Genomic DNA, 22,990 nt, shown 5'->3' on the forward strand with positions numbered 1-22,990 from the left:
AGTTTATTCTAAGTGCAAAGGGTTCAATGGCGCAGAAAATATTTAAATGAATTTTATTGAGATGAGGAAATAAACTTATATTCCTTTTTAAGAAATGTATCTTTGCTTGATTTTTATAAAAAAGTATCTTCTTGAAAGAAAACCTTACCCCAATTTGAGTGACAAATCATGCGAATAATTTTCTATCGATGTTTGGAAGTACATATGCACGCGAACAATTATTTCAGAAAACGAACATTACAAAGAACAAGCTGAAAATTCGGATTAGTGATGCCCATTTATAAAAGGTTTTTATCTTGGCTTCATTCAGTGTCCCATTCAGAAAACGTTTCCCATTCAGTGATGTTGAAAACGTATTAAGCGGGTTGCAACAAAAAGTGTCACATTAAATGTCATTTGTAATTTTTCTTCTCAAGTAAAACGACTAAGTTGAGTTCACGAGTTGTCGCAGTCTTCGCACGCTACTTAAATCTTAAAATGTCAACATCTGATCTGATCAAAAAATTGCGATTAATCGGCCATACCTTCGGTTTTTAACTTTCTAAAAATATGTGACACCCAACAAGACTTGCAACCTTTAATTTTGGTCCGCGAGCGACAAAAGGTTGCCGACATCATAAAGTTTTCTTATATGGTGCACAAATATCACCAGTATGTTATTAAGATATACTAATTGTGGAATTTGGCAATAATATGATTGTTCTGAGACATTCTTTTTAATCTAATTCCATTTCTCATCCAACATTTGTCATTCTTGAACCTAACAATTTGACCTGTATTTCCCATTTTGATTTCTTGTGCATCGCTCAGAGTTTCATCTCAAGTTATCAATTTTTAGAAGTACAATTTCAATGAGAAGTTTGAAAGAATCGGTTGTGCTTGAAAAGAATTTGGGAAATGAATTTTTGGCACAACAGCTTTTTCTACTATTTGCACCCTGGCGTTACCGGGTCGCAAATAAAGGAGATTACAAGGAGTATGAAGCATGCATGTTGAAAAATAAAGCGCCTTGTGCTTTGCGAAGTATGTAACTGATGTTATTGCATGATACAATTTTACATGTAAATGTATAGAAATAGAGTTCAATCCACACGTACTTTCAAATCCCGGTCACCAAAGATGCCTCTAACCACATTATAACACTTCTATTTGCATTTGCTTAGAATTTATTGTCAATATCAGCAGATGGTAAAGGCAATTGGCATAAATTCATCAGCCTAATCTAAAACTAAGATATTTCCAAGGTCGTTTGTCGTTCGGTTGATGTCGGCGGTGTTTATATACATCTGACATATCTGAAGCATCCGTCATACTTGACAATGCGGTAGGATTTGTACGTGCTGAAATAGGATTATGTTAAACAGGAAAAACTCTGATTCAATTCAATTACAAAACGAACTAAGCCTTACCAGAATTGCTTGTAAGCAAAGCAATAAGAAGAAGACGTGGGCAACACGCATCCATAATTATAGGTGATCTTAAGTTCTCGAAGTTGCACACAGTATGTACATTTGAATCCACAAGCATAATGCTCCTTCAGATCACTGAGATGTTTCCCCCAGTCTTGTTCAATCTTGGTCACTATGTCGGTGTGTTCTTTCTTCGTTTTCTCTTCGTAGGCGTTGTACAATTTTTGAGCTTCGTTGCCGAGTGGTTTGCCCATATAAAATTCAAGCAGTTTCAAATACTGTTCCGTTCTGAGTTGGGCAATCTAAACATTTTTGCAAGAATTATATAAATATAAATACATATTTTAAACAAAATTTCACACTGTCAACCTTTTCCAATCTCTCTGTAATGCATTTCAGTCTTCTTTCAAACCCTTCCGATAAGCACTTTACGTAGCTTTCGATCTTTGTCTTTCTGGTAGATAGGCATGTTGCATATTGTGCAACATATTTGGCAATTCGCTCATTGAGCCTTTGCTCGTGGCAACCAATCATGTCAGTGTATGCCTTGGAAGCGCGAGAAAGGCGCTCCCCAAGCTTTTTTTCATACTCTGCAATCGCTTTTTTCTTTTGTTCGTCCAATGATTTCTGATATTCTTCTAGTGAAGTCAAGTTATCTGCTGTGATGCAATTGTTTCTGGAAATATAAAGAGCAACTGAGCCAAATGTCATCTTATGATATACTTATTCACCGTGACACTTACTGTACTAAGTAATTTGCTTTATAATACGTTATTAAACATTTGTGTCTCTCATCAACAATCTTTTTGAAAGACTCCAATGCCTTCTGATTAGTTATTTTTGCTTGCGCATACCAATCATCATATGTTTTCTTCATGGATTCAATTATTGTCTTAGCTTTATTATCAAGGTCTTCTTTGAATTTTTGTTCGGTGATATTAACTTCATCTTAAGTGTAAGAAAATCATTAAATTCAGTGAAACATAAAGACAATTGAGCAAACGTTTTAGGACTTGCACTAACCGGTTTCACATTTTTTCAGCTCCTTGTATTTGATTGTCCTGTATTGGAATTTGTAGGTCAAGAAACGGAAGCAACTTCTTTGGGTGGTAATTTTGTACGTCCACCATTTCCCGATACTTCGGCTATAAAGAAAAAACCAAGAGTAGAATTATATTGATATATACTATTTACCTAACATTTATTTATAATTACCAATTGGTGTAAAATTGACTTCTGCCAAAACAGAGAGTTCCGCCGTATGCGCACTGATAAGCGCATGCGTAGCTTTTTACAAGTTCTCCGATAGCTGCAGTTAGCTTCGCGGTGTATTCGTCCAACTGTGTTTGATATGATTGAGTTTCTTTAGTTTTGAAAGCCTCCAAAACTGCATTAACGTCTGCTCCGTTCCAATCCTCAGAACCTAAATGTAAAGTTCCATTGTGAATAAAATTATGTTCAAAATTCGAAAGAATAGAAAAAACTTACAATGGGCTCTGTATATCAGTTTTTGGAACACTTGAGATCTCTGTTTTACGATGGCTTCCATGACACATTTATATTTTGTCTCGTACTCTGTCACGCGCTTTTCGAGAGCTTTTTTGTATTCTTCTATTTTAGCTAAACGAGTGGTGAAGCATGTAACAGACCTGAAATAAGAAAGGTTCGAATTTTAGTTCTCTTGTAAACGGACTTTTAAACTTACAGTAACTCACCTCTCGACAAGTTTTTCGTGATATTCCAGCACACAAGCGTATCTTTTCTTCATGTCATCGTTATAATTTTTTTTTGCTTCTTCCAACAATGAATCTAGTTTTGTATTATAATTTTCAATAGCCTTCTTGTTGGTCTGCTTCATTTCTTCTGACTCTTCCTGCAATCCCGTAATTCTAAAAATTCACGATGTTAGTAATTTGAGTAAGAAAAGAATACGTAAGAAAGAATTGTAAGAAGAAATACAAACTTCAAATACTGCTTTGTATATTCCTCGATAGCGTCTTCGTGCTTTGTCTTTGCCTCGGTATTTTGATTTGTTGCAGTTTCAACCCAATCTTCATATTTTTGTTGCATATCAAGATATATTTTATCGGCCACTTCTTTCAATTGTTTTTTAACTTCAGTTTCAAAAACGGCGACCGTCATCTCTATAATACAAAAATTCATGCCTCAAAATGTGTGTTTTTCAAATTATTCAGCAAAACATATCAAGATACAATTCAGAATTACCTTCGAATCCATCCTCTGTGCATTTCTCTCCTGGATAGCTCTTCAGAACATTAGAGTAATATTTCGTTGTGAACCAAGCAGGACAGTAGTAGCTTCGGAAACTGTAGCATCCGTAATTGATTCGGTAAAATTGTCCGACATTGTAAGTAACATATCCACAATGACTCGGTTGGTATAGAGCGGCATTGGCAACCTGTAAACATTATAATTTAGGCAAAATTGATAAAAAGAAACGAAGGGCACTATTTATCAAATACTTACGGCCAAACAGCCTAGAAGTAACAATAAAATCTTCATGATCGTCTTTATTCAGGTTGTTGAACAACGACTTGTCGAATCCCTGTTGTGCGCTTGTATATATGGGATTTCTTCCCTCTCTTCAAAATCCAAGTACCAGCTCCTTTATGTTTTAATGTTACTTTAGTGAGCTCTTATCTCGACCACAATGATTGAAATTGTCAGAAGCGCAACAAATGTTTACCTCGAATCGCTATGCCGTAGTTATAACAGAAAGTTCAGTTTATTTCATTTAAATCTTCCATCATTGTGCATTTAGTAAAAAGGTAATTGTTAATTAATCTTTTTATTGTGAAGTACATTATTTTTCAACTAATAAGATACCACTTCGACATAGCTATTCACTTCATCAGTACGCATTGTTTATATAAATATAACTTCAGGGTTGAAGATAGTTAGTCAATAGCTATTACATCCAATTGAACAGCATTACTAAAAAAATAGAAGTTTTTCAACAACACTTTATTTTTATTATTCACTCTTTGGTATACGCATACAATTGTTTTAACAGCAAAATGTACGACTTTTGAATCATAGATTGATTGACGTTCTCATGCTTGACAGCGTCAATCAATCAGAAAAATTTCCTGATCATATAAGCATTAACAATGTATCTGGAATAGCCATATTGAATGGACACTGTAATATGAGTTATTCGGACATGGATTGTGCACACGAAGAATATTTCACTCGTTGTCAGTGGTATTGGAGTTGGGAATTATCTTTTCACCTCCAAAATGATAAATCGGAAATTGGTGTAGAATACTCCAATTAATTTAAAAATGAATTTTATGTTCTGTTTAATTGCTGGCATTTAAACATATATATATCTAACGCCAACGACAACCTCTAAATGAAAAGATAACGATTGTATTAATATCGGGATCGACACAAAACAGGATTATACAGAACTCGACGACGTTCGTCGACAACACCAATAAAGTCGAAATATCCAGTTTCATAACGTTTCGTCATAGGTCTCAAAGTCGAAAATTTTATTTCCGAATTCGGAATTCTCAAAACATTCGAATCCTACTTCAATATGATAAAGTTGGAAAGTACTAAATATTTTTAGTGTATTTCCATCATATTCAAAGCAAAAACACAAAATGTTGAGTTATAAATTATATTTTTAATCAAGAGCTGTCATATCCGTATAAATAATATCACAAATAAACCATTTGTTTTTGACGAAGCACTTATATCCTTATGTTAGAACAAGCAGTTTATTTTGCATATTCGTATGCAAGTAAAACGTTGATGTTACGATAGATTGATTGACGTTGTCATTCTCCGAGAATACTGAATCCCAAAAGAATATTTCAACTACTTACCTAGCATCTAGTGGACAGTTCCATATCGGGCGCCTCTAAATATATGGACTTCAAGATATTTTTTTGTAATTCGAAACAAATTTCCAAACATCATCAATATTTCCCGGATTCTCCTCATGCATAAATATTTCTATTACTGAAAATATTCAATATGCTAATGTGCAGCTCAACTTTTGACGCGCGTCAAATATTGTTTGACAACGTCAATCAAACAAAACATGTAATTGTTTAGATAATAGATGCTCAAAAATTGTAAGCAAAACAATGTTTGTGATTACACCCTGTAGGAAGTGGATAATTGAGAACCGAAGATCAGCCATCATCAGAATTTGTTAAAGCTCGTCAGTTGTCAAATATCATATTAATTAAAAGGCTATATCATGATATTAGTTCATGAAATGGTTTATTTTTACTGCCTAATAACCGGTAACCAAGACTGAAACAAGCAAATTAAATTCAGAGGAAACCCTACAGACGACGATCAATCTGTTGGGGTAGCTTTGCTCGTACTGGAGAGCCTGCTGATGGGTTAGAAAACTCTCTTGGAGATTTTCCTGACTGGTAACAGTATTCGTCACCATCAATGACAAAGCGGTATCTCGAAAGTATCCTCGAAACAATTTTCAGGGGATGAATCATGATTTTGATTAAGGTGAACTTATGATGAATAATTTGCCAATAATTAAATCATGAATTGAAATACATATTTATAACTGAACGTATTTGCAATCGTAGAGGTAGAAATTAATAACATACATATATTCAATTTAGAAAAAAAAAGGTTATGACCAACATGTCCTCATAATATCCTGAGCATCATTTTTTTTATCGTCACTTTTCAATTCCCCAAGTTTTACGTTAACTTAAAATAACCAAATCGGTCTGACTTTAGCACATTGTACAGTTATACTATCAACTGCCGAGCAGGATAATGGTGTACAGCACAACACCATCGTCGGCAATATATTGTGTGCAGGCATGCATCTTTCAAAAATCCCATATTTTATTTCACCAAAGACCAAAATTTGATGAAAAATCCGATTTGTTAAAAAATCATCTAAATTAAGAAATGAAGACCTAAAATTGAACATTTCATATGACATTGAATTATTTTGCACAAATCCTGGAATAACATAATATAAATATGTACGATTCATAACATGCATTAAGTGGGAAAACTGTTCTAATCATAAAATATTAAATAGCTGATCCCACCTTTGGGGGTAGCCCACAGAATTTCTTTATTATTTCTCCTTTTTTTTAAGGGCTGATCCAAAGATGTCTAACTTGATTATCCGTTCATGTTGTAGTTTACAGGTGGCAAGAGTTATAGCTTGCATATTCTAAAATCGTTTAAATCTTCTAAACCATTTCATGATTTTTTTACACGAAGTAACAACAAACCATGACTGGGAAAGTCTGCGAATCAAAGCTCCGGAAGGGTGAAATTGAGGGAAGGGTACGAGCAGGATATATGTGACTTGTGGGAAGGTATAGGATTCTGTATGGATTCAATACTGTTACCGACAACAACAGCTACCGTAGTTGCTGTAGAACGGATCCACCGATTCACCGAACGGATTCGGACAGGCCGAACGGATTCACCGATTTTCACAACGAGTAATGCAAGATCAGACTCTCAACATTCATTTATTTTTATTTTTTCCTGCCTGCTTTCACTTTTATGGTTGAACTTGAATGTCCAGGAAGAATAACCTATTATATTGATAACTGATAATAATACGTCTTTTGGCTTAAATATATTATTTAATTACCTCATTAATTAATTACCTTTTCTTTAATGTACTTTATTTCAGCTATCTGAGAATCACTCTACAATACATGAACTAACCACCTCTATTGACTTGAATAAAATACACGCAGTCAATACATCTTGCTATATGAAATCCTATTTCATAAATATATATACCAAATAGGCTATGATGGATGCTTACCTGCCCTTTCACCCCAATTAATTCATTTATATATTTTACCATATTTTTATGCATATTTTGAGGTTGTTTTTTCGAGTTGCGCCTAAAAGTGGTTTGCGTGTTTAAAACTATAATTTCACATGACATTTAACGGTATTAATTCCGAATGTCAACCCAGGTAGATCCAAATTTTAACTTCGTTCCATGACTCCAATATTAGGAAAACGTTGCGTCTTCAAAAAGTTTGGGTTACTACTGTTTGATGAATAAAGTTGAATAAAATCCAGAAAAACACATTTAGTGTTACAACAACGTACAATGTTTTTGAAATTTGTTCCGGAGAATACAAGCAAACGAACAGTAACTCCAACACCTGTTTCGCATAGTCGTTCCCGAAGTTGGCGATTAATCATCATTGGCTTTTAAAAACTATTATGACGTCATATTGGATATTACGCATTGAGCCAAATACAAAAATGACGTTGTACTTGTGTTTTTAATTTGTAAACTGAATTTATTAAGATCGGATGCCCTTGATTCTTCTAATTATATTCTCCAAGTTTTTTGTTACTATAAGTTGAGGTAATGTTTCCTAATTATCAATAAAATACCAGTCTTTCGAAACAGGAATGTACTAGAGCAGGGGTCGGCCTACGGCCCGCGGGCCAGATCCGGTCCGCGGAGTAAAATAATCCAGCCCGCGATTCTTTACTGAATTATAGTAAGAAATCGGCTGTTTTGATAATTATATTCTTTACGTAACGGAATTTATTGTAAGTCACGTGTAAACTAATTTATACTATAACCTAACAAGTAAATAAGTAGGCTACTCGTTTATTAATTATAATTAGACAAATGGCAACAAACCGCAGAATAGTTTATGCTAAGTGCAAAGGGTTCAATGGCGCAGAAAATATTTAAATGAATTTTATTGAGATGAAGAAATAAATTTATATTTCTTTTTAAGAAATGTATCTTTGCTTGATTTTTATAAAAAAGTATCTTCTTGAAAGAAAACCTTACCCCAATTTGAGTGACAAATCATGCGAATAACTTTCTATCGATGTTTGGAAGTACATATGTACGCGAACAATTATTTCAGAAAACGAACATTACAAATAACAAGCTGAGAATTCGGATTAGTGATGCCCATTTATAAAATGTTTTTATCTTGGCTTCATTCAGTGTCCCATTCAGAAAACGTTTCCCATTCAGTGACGTTGAAAACGTATTAAGCGGGTTGCAACAAAAAGTGTCACATTAAATGTCATTTGTAATTTTTCTTCTCAAGTAAAACGATTAAGTTGAGTTCACGAGTTGTCGCAGTCTTCGCACGCTGCTTAAATCCTAAAATGTCAACATCTGATCTGATCAAAAAATTGCGATTAATCGGCCATACCTTCGGTTCTTAACTTTCAAAAAATATGTGTCACCCAACAAGACTCGCAACCTTTAGTTTTGGTCCACGAGCGACAAAAGGTTGCCGACATCATAAAGTTTTCTTATATGGTGCACAAATATCACCAGTATGTTATTAAGATATACTAATTGTGGAATTTGGCAATAATATGATTGTTCTGAGACATTCTTTTTAATATAATTCCATTTCTCATCCAACATTTGTCATTTCTGAACCTAACAATTTGACCTGTATTTCCCATTTTGATTTCTTGTGCATCGCTCAGAGTTTCATCTCAAGTTATCAATTTTTAGAAGTACAATTTCAATGAGAAGTTTGAAAGTATCGGTTGTGCTTTAATAGGGATTTGGGAAATAAATTTTCGGCACAACAGCTTTTTCTACTATTTGCACCCTGGCGTTACCGGGTCGCAAATAAAGGGGGTTACAAGGAGTATGAAACATGCATGTTGAAAAATAAAGCGCCTTGTGCTTTGCGAAGTATGTAACTGATGTTATTGCGTGATACAATTTTACATGTAAATGTATAGATATAGTGTTCAATCCACACGTACTTTCAAATCCCGGTCACCAAAGATGCCTCTAACCACATTATAACACTTCTATTTGCATTTGCTTAGAATTTATTGTCAATATCAGCAGATGGTAAAGGCAATTGGCATAAATTCATCAGCCTAATCTAAAACTAAGATATTTCCATGGTCGTATGTCGTTCGGTTGATGTCGGCGGTGTTTATATACATCTGACATATCTGAAGCATCCGTCATACTTGACAATGCGGTAGGATTTGTACGTGCTGAAATAGGATTATGTTAAACAGGAAAAACTCTGATTCAATTCAATTACAAAACTAACTAAGACTTACCAGAATTGCTTGTAAGCAAAGCAATAAGAAGAAGACGTGGGCAACACGCATCGATAATTATAGGTGATCTTAAGTTCTCGAAGTTGCACACAGTATGTACATTTGAATCCACAAGCATAATGCTCCTTCAGATCACTGAGATGTTTCCCCCAGTCTTGTTCAATCTTGGTCACTATGTCGGTGTGTTCTTTCTTCGTTTTCTCTTCGTAGGCGTTGTACAATTTTTGAGCTTCGTTGCCGAGTGGTTTGCCCATATAAAATTCAAGCAGTTTCAAATACTGTTCCGTTCTGAGTTGGGCAATCTAAACATTTTTGCAAGAATTATATAAATATAAATACATATTTTAAACAAAATGTCACGCTGTCAACCTTTTCCAATCTCTCTGTAATGCATTTCAGTCTTCTTTCAAACCGTTCCGATAAGCACTTTACATAGCTTTCGATCTTTGTCTTTCTGGTAGATAGGCATGTTGCATATTGTGCAACATATTTGGCAATTCGCTCATTGAGCCTTTGCTCGTGGCAACCAATCATGTCAGTGTATGCCTTGGAAGCGCGAGAAAGGCGCTCCCCAAGCTTTTTTTCATACTCTGCAATCGCTTTTTTCTTTTGTTCGTCCAATGATTTCTGATATTCTTCTAGGGAAGTCAAGTTATCTGCTGTGATGCAATTGTTTCTGGAAATATAAAGAGCAACTGAGCCAAATGTCATCTTATGATATACTTATTCACCGTGACACTTACTGTACTAAGTAATTTGCTTTATAATACGTTATCAAACATTTGTGTCTCTCATCAACAATCTTTTTGAAAGACTCCAATGCCTTCTGATTAGTTATTTTTGCTTGCGCATACCAATCATCATATGTTTTCTTCATGGATTCAATTATTGTCTTAGCTTTATTATCAAGGTCTTCTTTGAATTTTTGTTCGGTGATATTAACTTCATCTTAAGTGTAATAAAAACATTAAATTCAGTGAAACATAAAGACAATTGAGCAAACGTTTTAGGACTTGCACTAACCGGTTACACATTTTTTCAGCTCCTTGTATTTGATTGTCCTGTATTGAAATTTGTAGGTCAAGAAACGGAAGCAACTTCTTTGGGTAGTAATTTTGTACGTCCACCATTTCCCGATACTTCGACTATAAAGAAAAAACCAAGAGTAGAATTATATTGATATATACTATTTACCTGCCATTTATTTATAATTACCAATTGGTGTAAAATTGACTTCTGCCAAAACAGAGAGTTCCGCCGTATGCGCACTGATAAGCGCATGCGTAGCTTTTTACAAGTTCTCCGATAGCTGCAGTTAGCTTCGCGGTGTATTCGTCCAACTGTGTTTGATATGATAAAGTTTCTTTAGTTTTGAAAGCCTCCAAAACTGCATTAACGTCTGCTCCGTTCCAATCCTCAGAACCTAAATGTAAAGTTCCATTATGAATAAAAGTATGTGCAAAATTCGAAAGAATAGAAAAAACTTACAATGGGCTCTGTATATGAGTTTTTGGAACACTTCAGATCTTTGTTTTACGATGGCTTCCATGACACATTTATATTTTGTCTCATACTCTGTCACGCGCTTTTCGAGAGCTTTTTTGTATTCTTCTATTTTAGCTAAACGAGTGTTGAAGCATGTAACAGACCTGAAATAAGAAAGGTTCGAATTTTTTGTTCTCTTGTAAACGAACTTTTGAACTTACAGTAACACACCTCTCGACAAGTTTTTTGTGATATTCCTGCACACAAGCGAATCTTTTCTGCATGTCATCGTTATAATTTTTTTTTGCTTCTTCCAACAATGAATCTAGTTTTGTATTATAATTTTCAATAGCCTTCTTGTTGGTCTCCTTCATTTCTTCTGACTCTTCCTGCAATCCCGTAATTCTAAAAATTCACGATGTTAGTAATTTGAGTAAGAAAAGAATACGTAAGAAAGAATTGTAAGAAGAAATACAAACTTCAAATACTGCTTTGCATATTCCTCGATAGCGTCTTCGTGCTTTGTCTTTGCCTCGGTATTTTGATTTGTTGCAGTTTCAACCCAATCCCCCTTTTTTTGTTGCATATCAAGATATATTTTATCGGCCACTTCTTTCAATTGTTTTTTAACTTCAGTTTCAAAAACGGCCACCGTCATCTCTATAATACAAAAAATCATGCCTCAAAATGTGTGTTTCTCAAATTATTCAGAAAAACATACAATTCAGAATTACCTTCGAATCCATCCTCTGTGCATTTCTCTCCTGGATAGCTCTTCAGAACATTAGAGTAATATTTCGTTGTGAACCAAGCAGGACAGTAGTAGCTTCGGAAACTGTAGCATCCGTAATTGATTCGGTAAAATTGTCCGACATTGTAAGTAACATATCCACAATGACTCGGTTGGTATAGAGCGGCATTGGCAACCTGTAAACATTATAATTTAGGCAAAATTGATAAAAAGAAACGAAGGGCACTATTTATCAAATACTTACGGCCAAACAGCCTAGAAGTAACAATAAAATCTTCATGATCGTCTTTATTCAGGTTGTTGAACAACGACTTGTCGAATCCCTGTTGTGCGCTTGTATATATGGGATTTCTTCCCTCTCTTCAAAATCCAAGTACCAGCTCCTTTATGTTTTAATGTTACTTTAGTGAGCTCTTATCTCGACCACAATGATTGAAATTGTCAGAAGCGCAACAAATGTTTACCTCGAATCGCTATGCCGTAGTTATAACAGAAAGTTCAGTTTATTTCATTTAAATCTTCCATCATTGTGCATTTAGTAAAAAGGTAATTGTTAATTAATCTTTTTATTGTGAAGTACATTATTTTTCAACTAATAAGATACCACTTCGACATAGCTATTCACTTCATCAGTACGCATTGTTTATATAAATATAACTTCAGGGTTGAAGATAGTTAGTCAATAGCTATTACATCCAATTGAACAGCATTACTAAAAAAATAGAAGTTTTTCAACAACACTTTATTTTTATTATTCACTCTTTGGTATACGCATACAATTGTTTTAACAGCAAAATGTACGACTTTTGAATCATAGATTGATTGACGTTCTCATGCTTGACAGCGTCAATCAATCAGAAAAATTTCCTGATCATATAAGCATTAACAATGTATCTGGAATAGCCATAATGAATGAACACTGTAATATGAGTTATTCGGACATGGATTGTGCACACGAAGAATATTTCACTCGTTGTCAGTGGTATTGGAGTTGGGAATTATCTTTTCACCTCCAAAATGATAAATCGGAAATTGGTGTAGAATACTCCAATTAATTTAAAAATGAATTTTATGTTCTATTTAATTGCTGGCATTTAAACATTTATATATATAACGCCAACGACAACCTCTAAATGAAAAGATAACGATTGTATTAATATCGGGATCGACACAAAACAGGATTATACAGAACTCGACGACGTTCGTCGACAACACCAATAAAGTCGAAATATCCAGTTTCATAACGTTTCGTCATAGGTATCAAAGTCGAAAATTTTATTTCCGAATTCGGAATTCTCAAAACATTTGAATCCTACTTCAATATGATAAAGTTGGAAAGTACTAAATATTTTTAGTGTATTTCCATCATATTCAAAGCAAAAACACAAAATGTTGAGTTATAAATTATATTTTTAATCAAGAGCTGTCATATCCGTATAAATAATATCACAAATAAACCATTTGTTTTTGACGAAGCACTTATATCCTTATGTTAGAACAAGCAGTTTATTTTGTATATTCGTATGCAAGTAAAACGTTGATGTTTCGATAGATTGATTGACGTTGTCATTCTCCGAGAATACTGAATCCCAAAAGAATATTTCAACTACTTACCTAGCATCTAGTGGACAGTTTCATATCGGGCGCCTTTAAATATATGGACTTCAAGATATTTTTTTGTAATTCGAGACAAATTTCCAAACATCATCAATATTTCCCGGATTCTCCTCATGCATAAATATTTCTATTTCTGAAAATATTCAATATGCTAATGTGCAGCTCGACTTTTGACGCGCGTCAAATATTGTTTGACAACGTCAATCAAACAAAACATGTCATTGTTTAGATAATAGATGCTCAAAAATTGTAAGCAAAACAATGTTTGTGATTACACCCTGTAGGAAGTGGATAATTGAGAACCGAAGATCAGCCATCATCAGAATTTGTTAAAACTCGTCAGTTGTCAAATATCATATTAATTAAAAGGCTATATCATGATATTAGTTCATGAAATGGTTTATTTTTACTGCCTAATAACCGGTAACCAAGACTGAAACAAGCAAATTAAATTCAGAGGAAACCCTACAGACGACGATCCATCTGTTGGGGTAGCTTTGCTCGTACTGGAGAGCCTGCTGATGGGTTAGAAAATTCTCTTGGAGATTTTCCTGACTGGTAACAGTATTCGTCACCATCAATGACAAAGCGGTATCTCGAAAGTATCCTCGAAACAATTTTCAGGGGATGAATCATGATTTTGATTAAGGTGAACTTATGAAGAATAATTTGCCAATAATTAAATCATGAATTGAAATACATATTTATAACTGAACGTATTTGCAATCGTAGAGGTAGAAATTAATAACATACATATATTCAATTTAGAAAAAAAAAGGTTATGACCAACATGTCCTCATAATATCCTGAGCATCATTTTTTTTATCGTCACTTTTCAATTCCCCAAGTTTTACGTTAACTTAAAATAACCAAATCGGTCTGACTTTAGCACATTGTAGGTACAGTTATACTATCAACTGCCGAGCAGGATAATGGTGTTTAGCGCAACACCATCGTCGGCAATATATTGTGTGCGGGCATGCATCTTTCAAAAATCCCATATTTTATTTCACCAAAGACCATAATTTGATGAAAAATCCGATTTGTTAAAAAATCATCTAAATTAAGAAATGAAGACCTAAAATTGAACATTTCATATGACATTGAATTATTTTGCACAAATCCTGGAATAACATAATATAAATATGTACGATTCATAACATGCATTAAGTGGGAAAACTGTTCTAATCATAAAATATTAAATAGCTGATCCCACCTTTGGGGGTAGCCCACAGAATTTCTCTATTATTTCTCCTTTTTTTTAAGGGCTGATCCAAAGATGTCTAACTTGATTATCCGTTCATGTTGTAGTTTACAGGTGGCAAGAGTTATAGCTTGCATATTCTAAAATCGTTTAAATCTTCTAAACCATTTCATGATTTTTTTACACGAAGTAACAACAAACCATGACTGGGAAAGTCTGCGAATCAAAGCTCCGGAAGGGTGAAATTGAGGGAAGGGTACGAGCAGGATATATGTGACTTGTGGGAAGGTATAGGATTCTGTATGGATTCAATACTGTTACCGACAACAACAGATACCGTAGTTGATGTAGAACGGATCCACCGATTCACCGAACGGATTCGGACAGGCCGAACGGATTCACCGATTTTCACAACGAGTAATGCAAGATCAGACTCTCAACATTCATTTATTTTTATTTTTTCCTGCCTGCTTTCACTTTTATGGTTGAACTTGAATGTCCAGGAAGAATAACTTATTATATTGATAACTGATAATAATACGTCTTTTGGCTTAAATATATTATTTAATTACCTCATTAATTAATTACCTTTTCTTTAATGTACTTTATTTCAGCTATCTGAGAATCACTCTACAATACATGAACTAACAACCTCTATTGACTTGAATAAAATACACGAAGTCAATACATCTTGCTATATGAAATCCTATTTCATAAATATATATACCAAATAAGGCAAATAGGCTATGATAGATGCTTACCTGTCCTTTCACCCCAATCAATTCATTTATATATTTTACCATATTTCCATGCATATTTTGAGGTTGTTTTTTCGAGTTGCGCCTAAAAGTGGTTTGCGTGTTTAAAACTATAATTTTACATGACATTTAACGGTATTAATTCCGAATGTCAACCCAGGTAGATCCAAATTTTAACTTCGTTCCATGACTCCAATATTAGGAAATCGTTGCGTCTTCAAAAAGTTTGGGTTACTACTGTTTGACGAATAAAGTTGAATAAAATCCAGAAAAACACATTTAGTGTTACAACAACGTACAATGTTTTTGAAATTTGTTCCGGAGAATACAAGCAAACGAACAGTAACCCCAACACCTGTTTTGCATAGTCGTTCCCGAAGTTGGCGATTAATCATCAGTGGCTTTAAAAAACTATAATGACGTCATATTGAATATAACGCATTGAGCCAAATAAAAAAATAACGTTGTACTTAAGTTTTCAATTTGTAAACTGAATTTATTAAGATCGGATGCCCTTGATTCTTCTGATTATATTCTTCAAGTTTTTGTTACTCTAAGTTTAGGTAATGTTTCCTAATTATCAATAAAATACCAGTCTTTCGAAACAGGAATGTACTAGAGCAGGGGTCAGCCTACGGCCCGCGGGCCAGATCCTGTCCGCGGAGTAAAATAATCCAGCACGCGATTCTTTACTGAATTATAGAAATCGGCTGTTTTGATGATTATATTCTTTACGTAACAGATTTTATTTTAAGTCACGTGTAGACTAATTTATACTATAACCTAACAAGTAAATAAGTAGGCTACTCGTTTATTAATTATAATTAGACAAATGGCAACAAACCGCAGACTAGTTTATGCTAAGTGCAAAGGGTTCAATGGCGCAGAAAATATTTAAATGAATTTTATTGAGATGAAGAAATAAATTTATATTCCTTTTTAAGAAATGTATCTTTGCTTGATTTTTATAAAAAAGTATCTTCTTGAAAGAAAACCTTACCCCAATTTGAGTGACAAATCATGCGAATAACTTTCTATCGATGTTTGGAAGTACATATGTACGCGAACAATTATTTCAGAAAACGAACATTACAAAGAACAAGCTGAGAATTCGGATTAGTGAAGCCCATTTATAAAATGTTTTTATCTTGGCTTCATTCAGTGTCCCATTCAGAAAACGTTTCCCATTCAGTGACGTTGAAAACGTATTAAGCGGGTTGCAACAAAAAGTGTCACATTAAATGTCATTTGTAATTTTTCTTCTCAAGTAAAACGATTAAGTTGAGTTCACGAGTTGTCGCAGTCTTCGCACGCTGCTTAAATCCTAAAATGTCAACATCTGATCTGATCAAAAAATTGCGATTAATCGGCCATACCTTCGGTTTTTAACTTTCTAAAAATATGTGACACCCAACAAGACTCGCAACCTTTAGTTTTGGTCCGCGAGCGACAAAAGGTTGCCGACATCATAAAGTTTTCTTATATGGTGCACAAATATCACCAGTATGTTATTAAGATATACTAATTGTGGAATTTGGCAATAATATGATTGTCCTGAGACATTCTTTTTAATATAATTCCATTTCTCATTCAACATTTGTCATTTCTGAACCTAACAATTTGACCTGTATTTCCCATTTTGATTTCTTGTGCATCGCTCAGAGTTTCATCTCAAGTTATCAATTTTTAGAAGTACAATTTCAATGAGAAGTTTGAAAGTATCGGTTGTGCTATAATAGGGATTTGGGAAATGAATTTTCGGCACAACAGCTTTTTCTACTATTTGGACCCTGGCGTTACCGGGTCGCAAATAAAGGAGGTTACAAGGAGTATGAAGCATGCATGTTGAAAAATAAAGCGCCTTGTGCTTTGCGAAGTATGTAACTGATGTTATTGCGTGATACAATTTTACATGTAAATGTATAGAAATAGTGTTCAATCCACACGTACTTTCAAATCCCGGTCACCAAAGATGCCTCTAACCACATTATAACACTTCTATTTGCATTTGCTTAGAATTTATTGTCAATATCAGCAGATGGCAAAGGCAATTGGCATAAATTCATCAGCCTAATCTAAAACTAAGATATTTCCATGGTCGTTTGTCGTTCGGTTGATGTCGGCGGTGTTTATATACATCTGACATATCTGAAGCATCCGTCATACTTGACAATGCGGTAGGATTTGTACGTGCTGAAATAGGATTATGTTAAACAGGAAAAACTCTGATTCAATTCAATTACAAAACTAACTAAGACTTACCAGAATTGCTTGTAAGCAAAGCAATAAGAAGAAGACGTGGGCAACACGCATCGATAATTATAGGTGATCTTAAGTTCTCGAAGTTGCACACAGTATGTACATTTGAATCCACAAGCATAATGCTCCTTCAGATCACTGAGATGTTTCCCCCAGTCTTGTTCAATCTTGGTCACTATGTCGGTGTGTTCTTTCTTCGTTTTCTCTTCGTAGGCGTTGTACAATTTTTGAGCTTCGTTGCCGAGTGGTTTGCCCATATAAAATTCAAGCAGTTTCAAATACTGTTCCGTTCTGAGTTGGGCAATCTAAACATTTTTGCAAGAATTATATAAATATAAATACATATTTTAAACAAAATGTCACGCTGTCAACCTTTTCCAATCTCTCTGTAATGCATTTCAGTCTTCTTTCAAACCGTTCCGATAAGCACTTTACATAGCTTTCGATCTTTGTCTTTCTGGTAGATAGGCATGTTGCATATTGTGCAACATATTTGGCAATTCGCTCATTGAGCCTTTGCTCGTGGCAACCAATCATGTCAGTGTATGCCTTGGAAGCGCGAGAAAGGCGCTCCCCAAGCTTTTTTTCATACTCTGCAATCGCTTTTTTCTTTTGTTCGTCCAATGATTTCTGATATTCTTCTAGGGAAGTCAAGTTATCTGCTGTGATGCAATTGTTTCTGGAAATATAAAGAGCAACTGAGCCAAATGACATCTTATGATATACTTATTCACCGTGACACTTACTGTACTAAGTAATTTGCTTTATAATACGTTATCAAACATTTGTGTCTCTCATCAACAATCTTTTTGAAAGACTCCAATGCCTTCTGATTAGTTATTTTTGCTTGCGCATACCAATCATCATATGTTTTCTTCATGGATTCAATTATTGTCTTAGCTTTATTATCAAGGTCTTCTTTGAATTTTTGTTCGGTGATATTAACTTCATCTTAAGTGTAATAAAAACATTAAATTCAGTGAAACATAAAGACAATTGAGCAAACGTTTTAGGACTTGCACTAACCGGTTACACATTTTTTCAGCTCCTTGTATTTGATTGTCCTGTATTGAAATTTGTAGGTCAAGAAACGGAAGCAACTTCTTTGGGTAGTAATTTTGTACGTCCACCATTTCCCGATACTTCGACTATAAAGAAAAAACCAAGAGTAGAATTATATTGATATATACTATTTACCTGCCATTTATTTATAATTACCAATTGGTGTAAAATTGACTTCTGCCAAAACAGAGAGTTCCGCCGTATGCGCACTGATAAGCGCATGCGTAGCTTTTTACAAGTTCTCCGATAGCTGCAGTTAGCTTCGCGGTGTATTCGTCCAACTGTGTTTGATATGATAAAGTTTCTTTAGTTTTGAAAGCCTCCAAAACTGCATTAACGTCTGCTCCGTTCCAATCCTCAGAACCTAAATGTAAAGTTCCATTATGAATAAAAGTATGTGCAAAATTCGAAAGAATAGAAAAAACTTACAATGGGCTCTGTATATGAGTTTTTGGAACACTTCAGATCTTTGTTTTACGATGGCTTCCATGACACATTTATATTTTGTCTCATACTCTGTCACGCGCTTTTCGAGAGCTTTTTTGTATTCTTCTATTTTAGCTAAACGAGTGTTGAAGCATGTAACAGACCTGAAATAAGAAAGGTTCGAATTTTTTGTTCTCTTGTAAACGAACTTTTGAACTTACAGTAACACACCTCTCGACAAGTTTTTTGTGATATTCCTGCACACAAGCGAATCTTTTCTGCATGTCATCGTTATAATTTTTTTTTGCTTCTTCCAACAATGAATCTAGTTTTGTATTATAATTTTCAATAGCCTTCTTGTTGGTCTCCTTCATTTCTTCTGACTCTTCCTGCAATCCCGTAATTCTAAAAATTCACGATGTTAGTAATTTGAGTAAGAAAAGAATACGTAAGAAAGAATTGTAAGAAGAAATACAAACTTCAAATACTGCTTTGCATATTCCTCGATAGCGTCTTCGTGCTTTGTCTTTGCCTCGGTATTTTGATTTGTTGCAGTTTCAACCCAATCCCCCTTTTTTTGTTGCATATCAAGATATATTTTATCGGCCACTTCTTTTAATTGTTTTTCAACTTCAGTTTCAAAAACGGCCACCGTCATCTCTATAATACAAAAAATCATGCCTCAAAATGTGTGTTTCTCAAATTATTCAGAAAAACATACAATTCAGAATTACCTTCGAATCCATCCTCTGTGCATTTCTCTCCTGGATAGCTCTTCAGAACATTAGAGTAATATTTCGTTGTGAACCAAGCAGGACAGTAGTAGCTTCGGAAACTGTAGCATCCGTAATTGATTCGGTAAAATTGTCCGACATTGTAAGTAACATATCCACAATGACTCGGTTGGTATAGAGCGGCATTGGCAACCTGTAAACATTATAATTTAGGCAAAATTGATAAAAAGAAACGAAGGGCACTATTTATCAAATACTTACGGCCAAACAGCCTAGAAGTAACAATAAAATCTTCATGATCGTCTTTATTCAGGTTGTTGAACAACGACTTGTCGAATCCCTGTTGTGCGCTTGTATATATGGAATTTCTTCCCTCTCTTCAAAATCCAAGTACCAGCTCCTTTATGTTTTAATGTTACTTTAGTGAGCTCTTATCTCGACCACAATGATTGAAATTGTCAGAAGCGCAACAAATGTTTACCTCGAATCGCTATGCCGTAGGTATAACAGAAAGTTCAGTTTATTTCATTTAAATCTTCCATCATTGTGCATTTAGTAAAAAGGTAATTGTTAATTAATCTTTTTATTGTGAAGTACATTATTTTTCAACTAATAAGATACCACTTCGACATAGCTATTCACTTCATCAGTACGCATTGTTTATATAAATATAACTTCAGGGTTGAAGATAGTTAGTCAATAGCTATTACATCCAATTGAACAGCATTACTAAAAAAATAAAAGTTTTTCAACAACACTTTATTTTTATTATTCACTCTTTGGTATACGCATACAATTGTTTTAACAGCAAAATGTACGACTTTTGAATCATAGATTGATTGACGTTCTCATGCTTGACAGCGTCAATCAATCAGAAAAATTTCCTGATCATATAAGCATTAACAATGTATCTGGAATAGCCATAATGAATGAACACTGTAATATGAGTTATTCGGACATGGATTGTGCACACGAAGAATATTTCACTCGTTGTCAGTGGTATTGGAGTTGGGAATTATCTTTTCACCTCCAAAATGATAAATCGGAAATTGGTATAGAATACTCCAATTAATTTAAAAATGAATTTTATGTTCTGTTTAATTGCTGGCATTTAAACATATATATATCTAAGGCCAACGACAACCTCTAAATGAAAAGATAACGATTGTATTAATATCGGGATCGACACAAAACAGGATTATACAGAACTCGACGACGTTCGTCGACAACACCAATAAAGTCGAAATATCCAGTTTCATAACGTTTCGTCATAGGTCTCAAAGTCGAAAATTTTATTTCCGAATTCGGAATTCTCAAAACATTTGAATCCTACTTCAATATGATAAAGTTGGAAAGTACTAAATATTTTTAGTGTATTTCCATCATATTCAAAGCAAAAACACAAAATGTTGAGTTATAAATTATATTTTTAATCAAGAGCTGTCATATCCGTATAAATAATATCACAAATAAACCATTTGTTTTTGACGAAGCACTTATATCCTTATGTTAGAACAAGCAGTTTATTTTGAATATTCGTATGCAAGTAAAACGTTGATGTTTCGATAGATTGATTGACGTTGTCATTCTCCGAGAATACTGAATCCCAAAAGAATATTTCAACTACTTACCTAGCATCTAGTGGACAGTTTCATATCGGGCGCCTTTAAATATATGGACTTCAAGATATTTTTTTGTAATTCGAGACAAATTTCCAAACATCATCAATATTTCCCGGATTCTCCTCATGCATAAATATTTCTATTTCTGAAAATTTCAATATGCTAATGTGCAGCTCGACTTTTGACGCGCGTCAAATATTGTTTGACAACGTCAATCAAACAAAACATGTCATTGTTTAGATAATAGATGCTCAAAAATTGTAAGCAAAACAATGTTTGTGATTACACCCTGTAGGAAGTGGATAATTGAGAACCGAAGATCAGCCATCATCAGAATTTGTTAAAACTCGTCAGTTGTCAAATATCATATTAATTAAAAGGCTATATCATGATATTAGTTCATGAAATGGTTTATTTTTACTGCCTAATAACCGGTAACCAAGACTGAAACAAGCAAATTAAATTCAGAGGAAACCCTACAGACGACGATCAATCTGTTGGGGTAGCTTTGCTCGTACTGGAGAGCCTGCTGATGGGTTAGAAAACTCTCTTGGAGATTTTCCTGACTGGTAACAGTATTCGTCACCATCAATGACAAAGCGGTATCTCGAAAGTATCCTCGAAACAATTTTCAGGGGATGAATCATGATTTTGATTAAGGTGAACTTATGATGAATAATTTGCCAATAATTAAATCATGAATTGAAATACATATTTATAACTGAACGTATTTGCAATCGTAGAGGTAGAAATTAATAACATACATATATTCAATTTAGAAAAAAAAAGGTTATGACCAACATGTCCTCATAATATCCTGAGCATCATTTTTTTATCGTCACTTTTCAATTCCCCAAGTTTTACGTTAACTTAAAATAACCAAATCGGTCTGACTTTAGCACATTGTAGGCTACAGTTATACTATCAACTGCCGAGCAGGATAATGGTGTTTAGCACAACACCATCGTCGGCAATATATTGTGTGCAGGCATGCATCTTTCAAAAATCCCATATTTTATTTCACCAAAGACCAAAATTTGATGAAAAATCCGATTTGTTAAAAAATCATCTAAATTAAGAAATGAAGACCTAAAATTGAACATTTCATATGACATTGAATTATTTTGCACAAATCCTGGAATAACATAATATAAATATGTACGATTCATAACATGCATTAAGTGGGAAAACTGTTCTAATCATAAAATATTAAATAGCTGATCCCACCTTTGGGGGTAGCCCACAGAATTTCTCTATTATTTCTCCTTTTTTTAAGGGCTGATCCAAAGATGTCTAACTTGATTATCCGTTCATGTTGTAGTTTACAGGTGGCAAGAGTTATAGCTTGCATATTCTAAAATCGTTTAAATCTTCTAAACCATTTCATGATTTTTTTACACGAAGTAACAACAAACCATGACTGGGAAAGTCTGCGAATCAAAGCTCCGGAAGGGTGAAATTGAGGGAAGGGTACGAGCAGGATATATGTGACTTGTGGGAAGGTATAGGATTCTGTATGGATTCAATACTGTTACCGACAACAACAGATACCGTAGTTGATGTAGAACGGATCCACCGATTCACCGA

General features: G+C 34.2%; 3 protein-coding genes across 3 annotated transcripts; all 3 read right to left on the minus strand.

Annotated features, from left to right (window-relative positions):
* Positions 1 to 1,210: 1,210 nt before the first annotated feature.
* On the minus strand, positions 1,211 to 4,045 carry LOC144430469 (uncharacterized). Its single transcript, XM_078118410.1, has 11 exons — positions 3,897 to 4,045; positions 3,636 to 3,828; positions 3,373 to 3,553; positions 3,125 to 3,298; positions 2,898 to 3,058; positions 2,625 to 2,832; positions 2,433 to 2,554; positions 2,153 to 2,357; positions 1,779 to 2,085; positions 1,410 to 1,711; positions 1,211 to 1,340 (listed from the first exon to the last, which is right to left on the minus strand). The coding sequence occupies exons 1-11, from the start codon at positions 3,930 to 3,932 to the stop codon at positions 1,277 to 1,279; spliced, it is 1,953 nt and encodes a 650-aa protein (XP_077974536.1). The 5' UTR covers positions 3,933 to 4,045; the 3' UTR covers positions 1,211 to 1,276.
* Positions 4,046 to 9,326: 5,281 nt separating this feature from the next.
* Positions 9,327 to 12,122, minus strand: LOC144430815 (uncharacterized). The gene is made up of 11 exons (XM_078118947.1): positions 11,966 to 12,122; positions 11,705 to 11,897; positions 11,450 to 11,630; positions 11,202 to 11,375; positions 10,974 to 11,134; positions 10,701 to 10,908; positions 10,509 to 10,630; positions 10,229 to 10,433; positions 9,855 to 10,161; positions 9,486 to 9,787; positions 9,327 to 9,416 (listed from the first exon to the last, which is right to left on the minus strand). Exons 1-11 carry the CDS (start codon positions 11,999 to 12,001, stop codon positions 9,353 to 9,355), a joined length of 1,953 nt encoding a protein of 650 aa, XP_077975073.1. The 5' UTR covers positions 12,002 to 12,122; the 3' UTR covers positions 9,327 to 9,352.
* A 5,228-nt stretch (positions 12,123 to 17,350) lies between these two features.
* LOC144430470 (uncharacterized) lies at positions 17,351 to 19,705 on the minus strand. Its single transcript, XM_078118411.1, has 9 exons — positions 19,527 to 19,705; positions 19,279 to 19,452; positions 19,051 to 19,211; positions 18,778 to 18,985; positions 18,586 to 18,707; positions 18,306 to 18,510; positions 17,932 to 18,238; positions 17,563 to 17,864; positions 17,351 to 17,493 (listed from the first exon to the last, which is right to left on the minus strand). Exons 1-9 carry the CDS (start codon positions 19,703 to 19,705, stop codon positions 17,430 to 17,432), a joined length of 1,722 nt encoding a protein of 573 aa, XP_077974537.1. The 3' UTR covers positions 17,351 to 17,429.
* Between the last annotated feature and the right edge of the window lie 3,285 nt (positions 19,706 to 22,990).

The sequence above is a fragment of the Styela clava genome, chromosome 12 (genome assembly GCF_964204865.1).
Source record: "Styela clava chromosome 12, kaStyClav1.hap1.2, whole genome shotgun sequence".
NCBI lineage: Eukaryota > Metazoa > Chordata > Ascidiacea > Stolidobranchia > Styelidae > Styela > Styela clava.

Coding starts and splice junctions, on each gene's coding strand:
- LOC144430470 (XM_078118411.1), bottom strand. CDS start 19,705: ATGACGGTGGCCGTTTTTGAAACTGAAGTTGAAAAACAATTAAAAGAA. Junction 19,212..19,278: donor CACAAAAAACTTGTCGAGAG/GTGTGTTACTGT, acceptor TTCTTATTTCAG/GTCTGTTACATGCTTCAACA. Junction 18,239..18,305: donor AAAGCAAATTACTTAGTACA/GTAAGTGTCACG, acceptor TTATATTTCCAG/AAACAATTGCATCACAGCAG.
- LOC144430815 (XM_078118947.1), bottom strand. CDS start 12,001: ATGAAGATTTTATTGTTACTTCTAGGCTGTTTGGCC. Junction 10,162..10,228: donor AAAGCAAATTACTTAGTACA/GTAAGTGTCACG, acceptor TTATATTTCCAG/AAACAATTGCATCACAGCAG. Junction 9,788..9,854: donor TTACAGAGAGATTGGAAAAG/GTTGACAGCGTG, acceptor AAAAATGTTTAG/ATTGCCCAACTCAGAACGGA.
- LOC144430469 (XM_078118410.1), bottom strand. CDS start 3,932: ATGAAGATTTTATTGTTACTTCTAGGCTGTTTGGCC. Junction 3,299..3,372: donor TATACAAAGCAGTATTTGAA/GTTTGTATTTCT, acceptor GTGAATTTTTAG/AATTACGGGATTGCAGGAAG. Junction 2,833..2,897: donor ACTGATATACAGAGCCCATT/GTAAGTTTTTTC, acceptor CTTTACATTTAG/GTTCTGAGGATTGGAACGGA.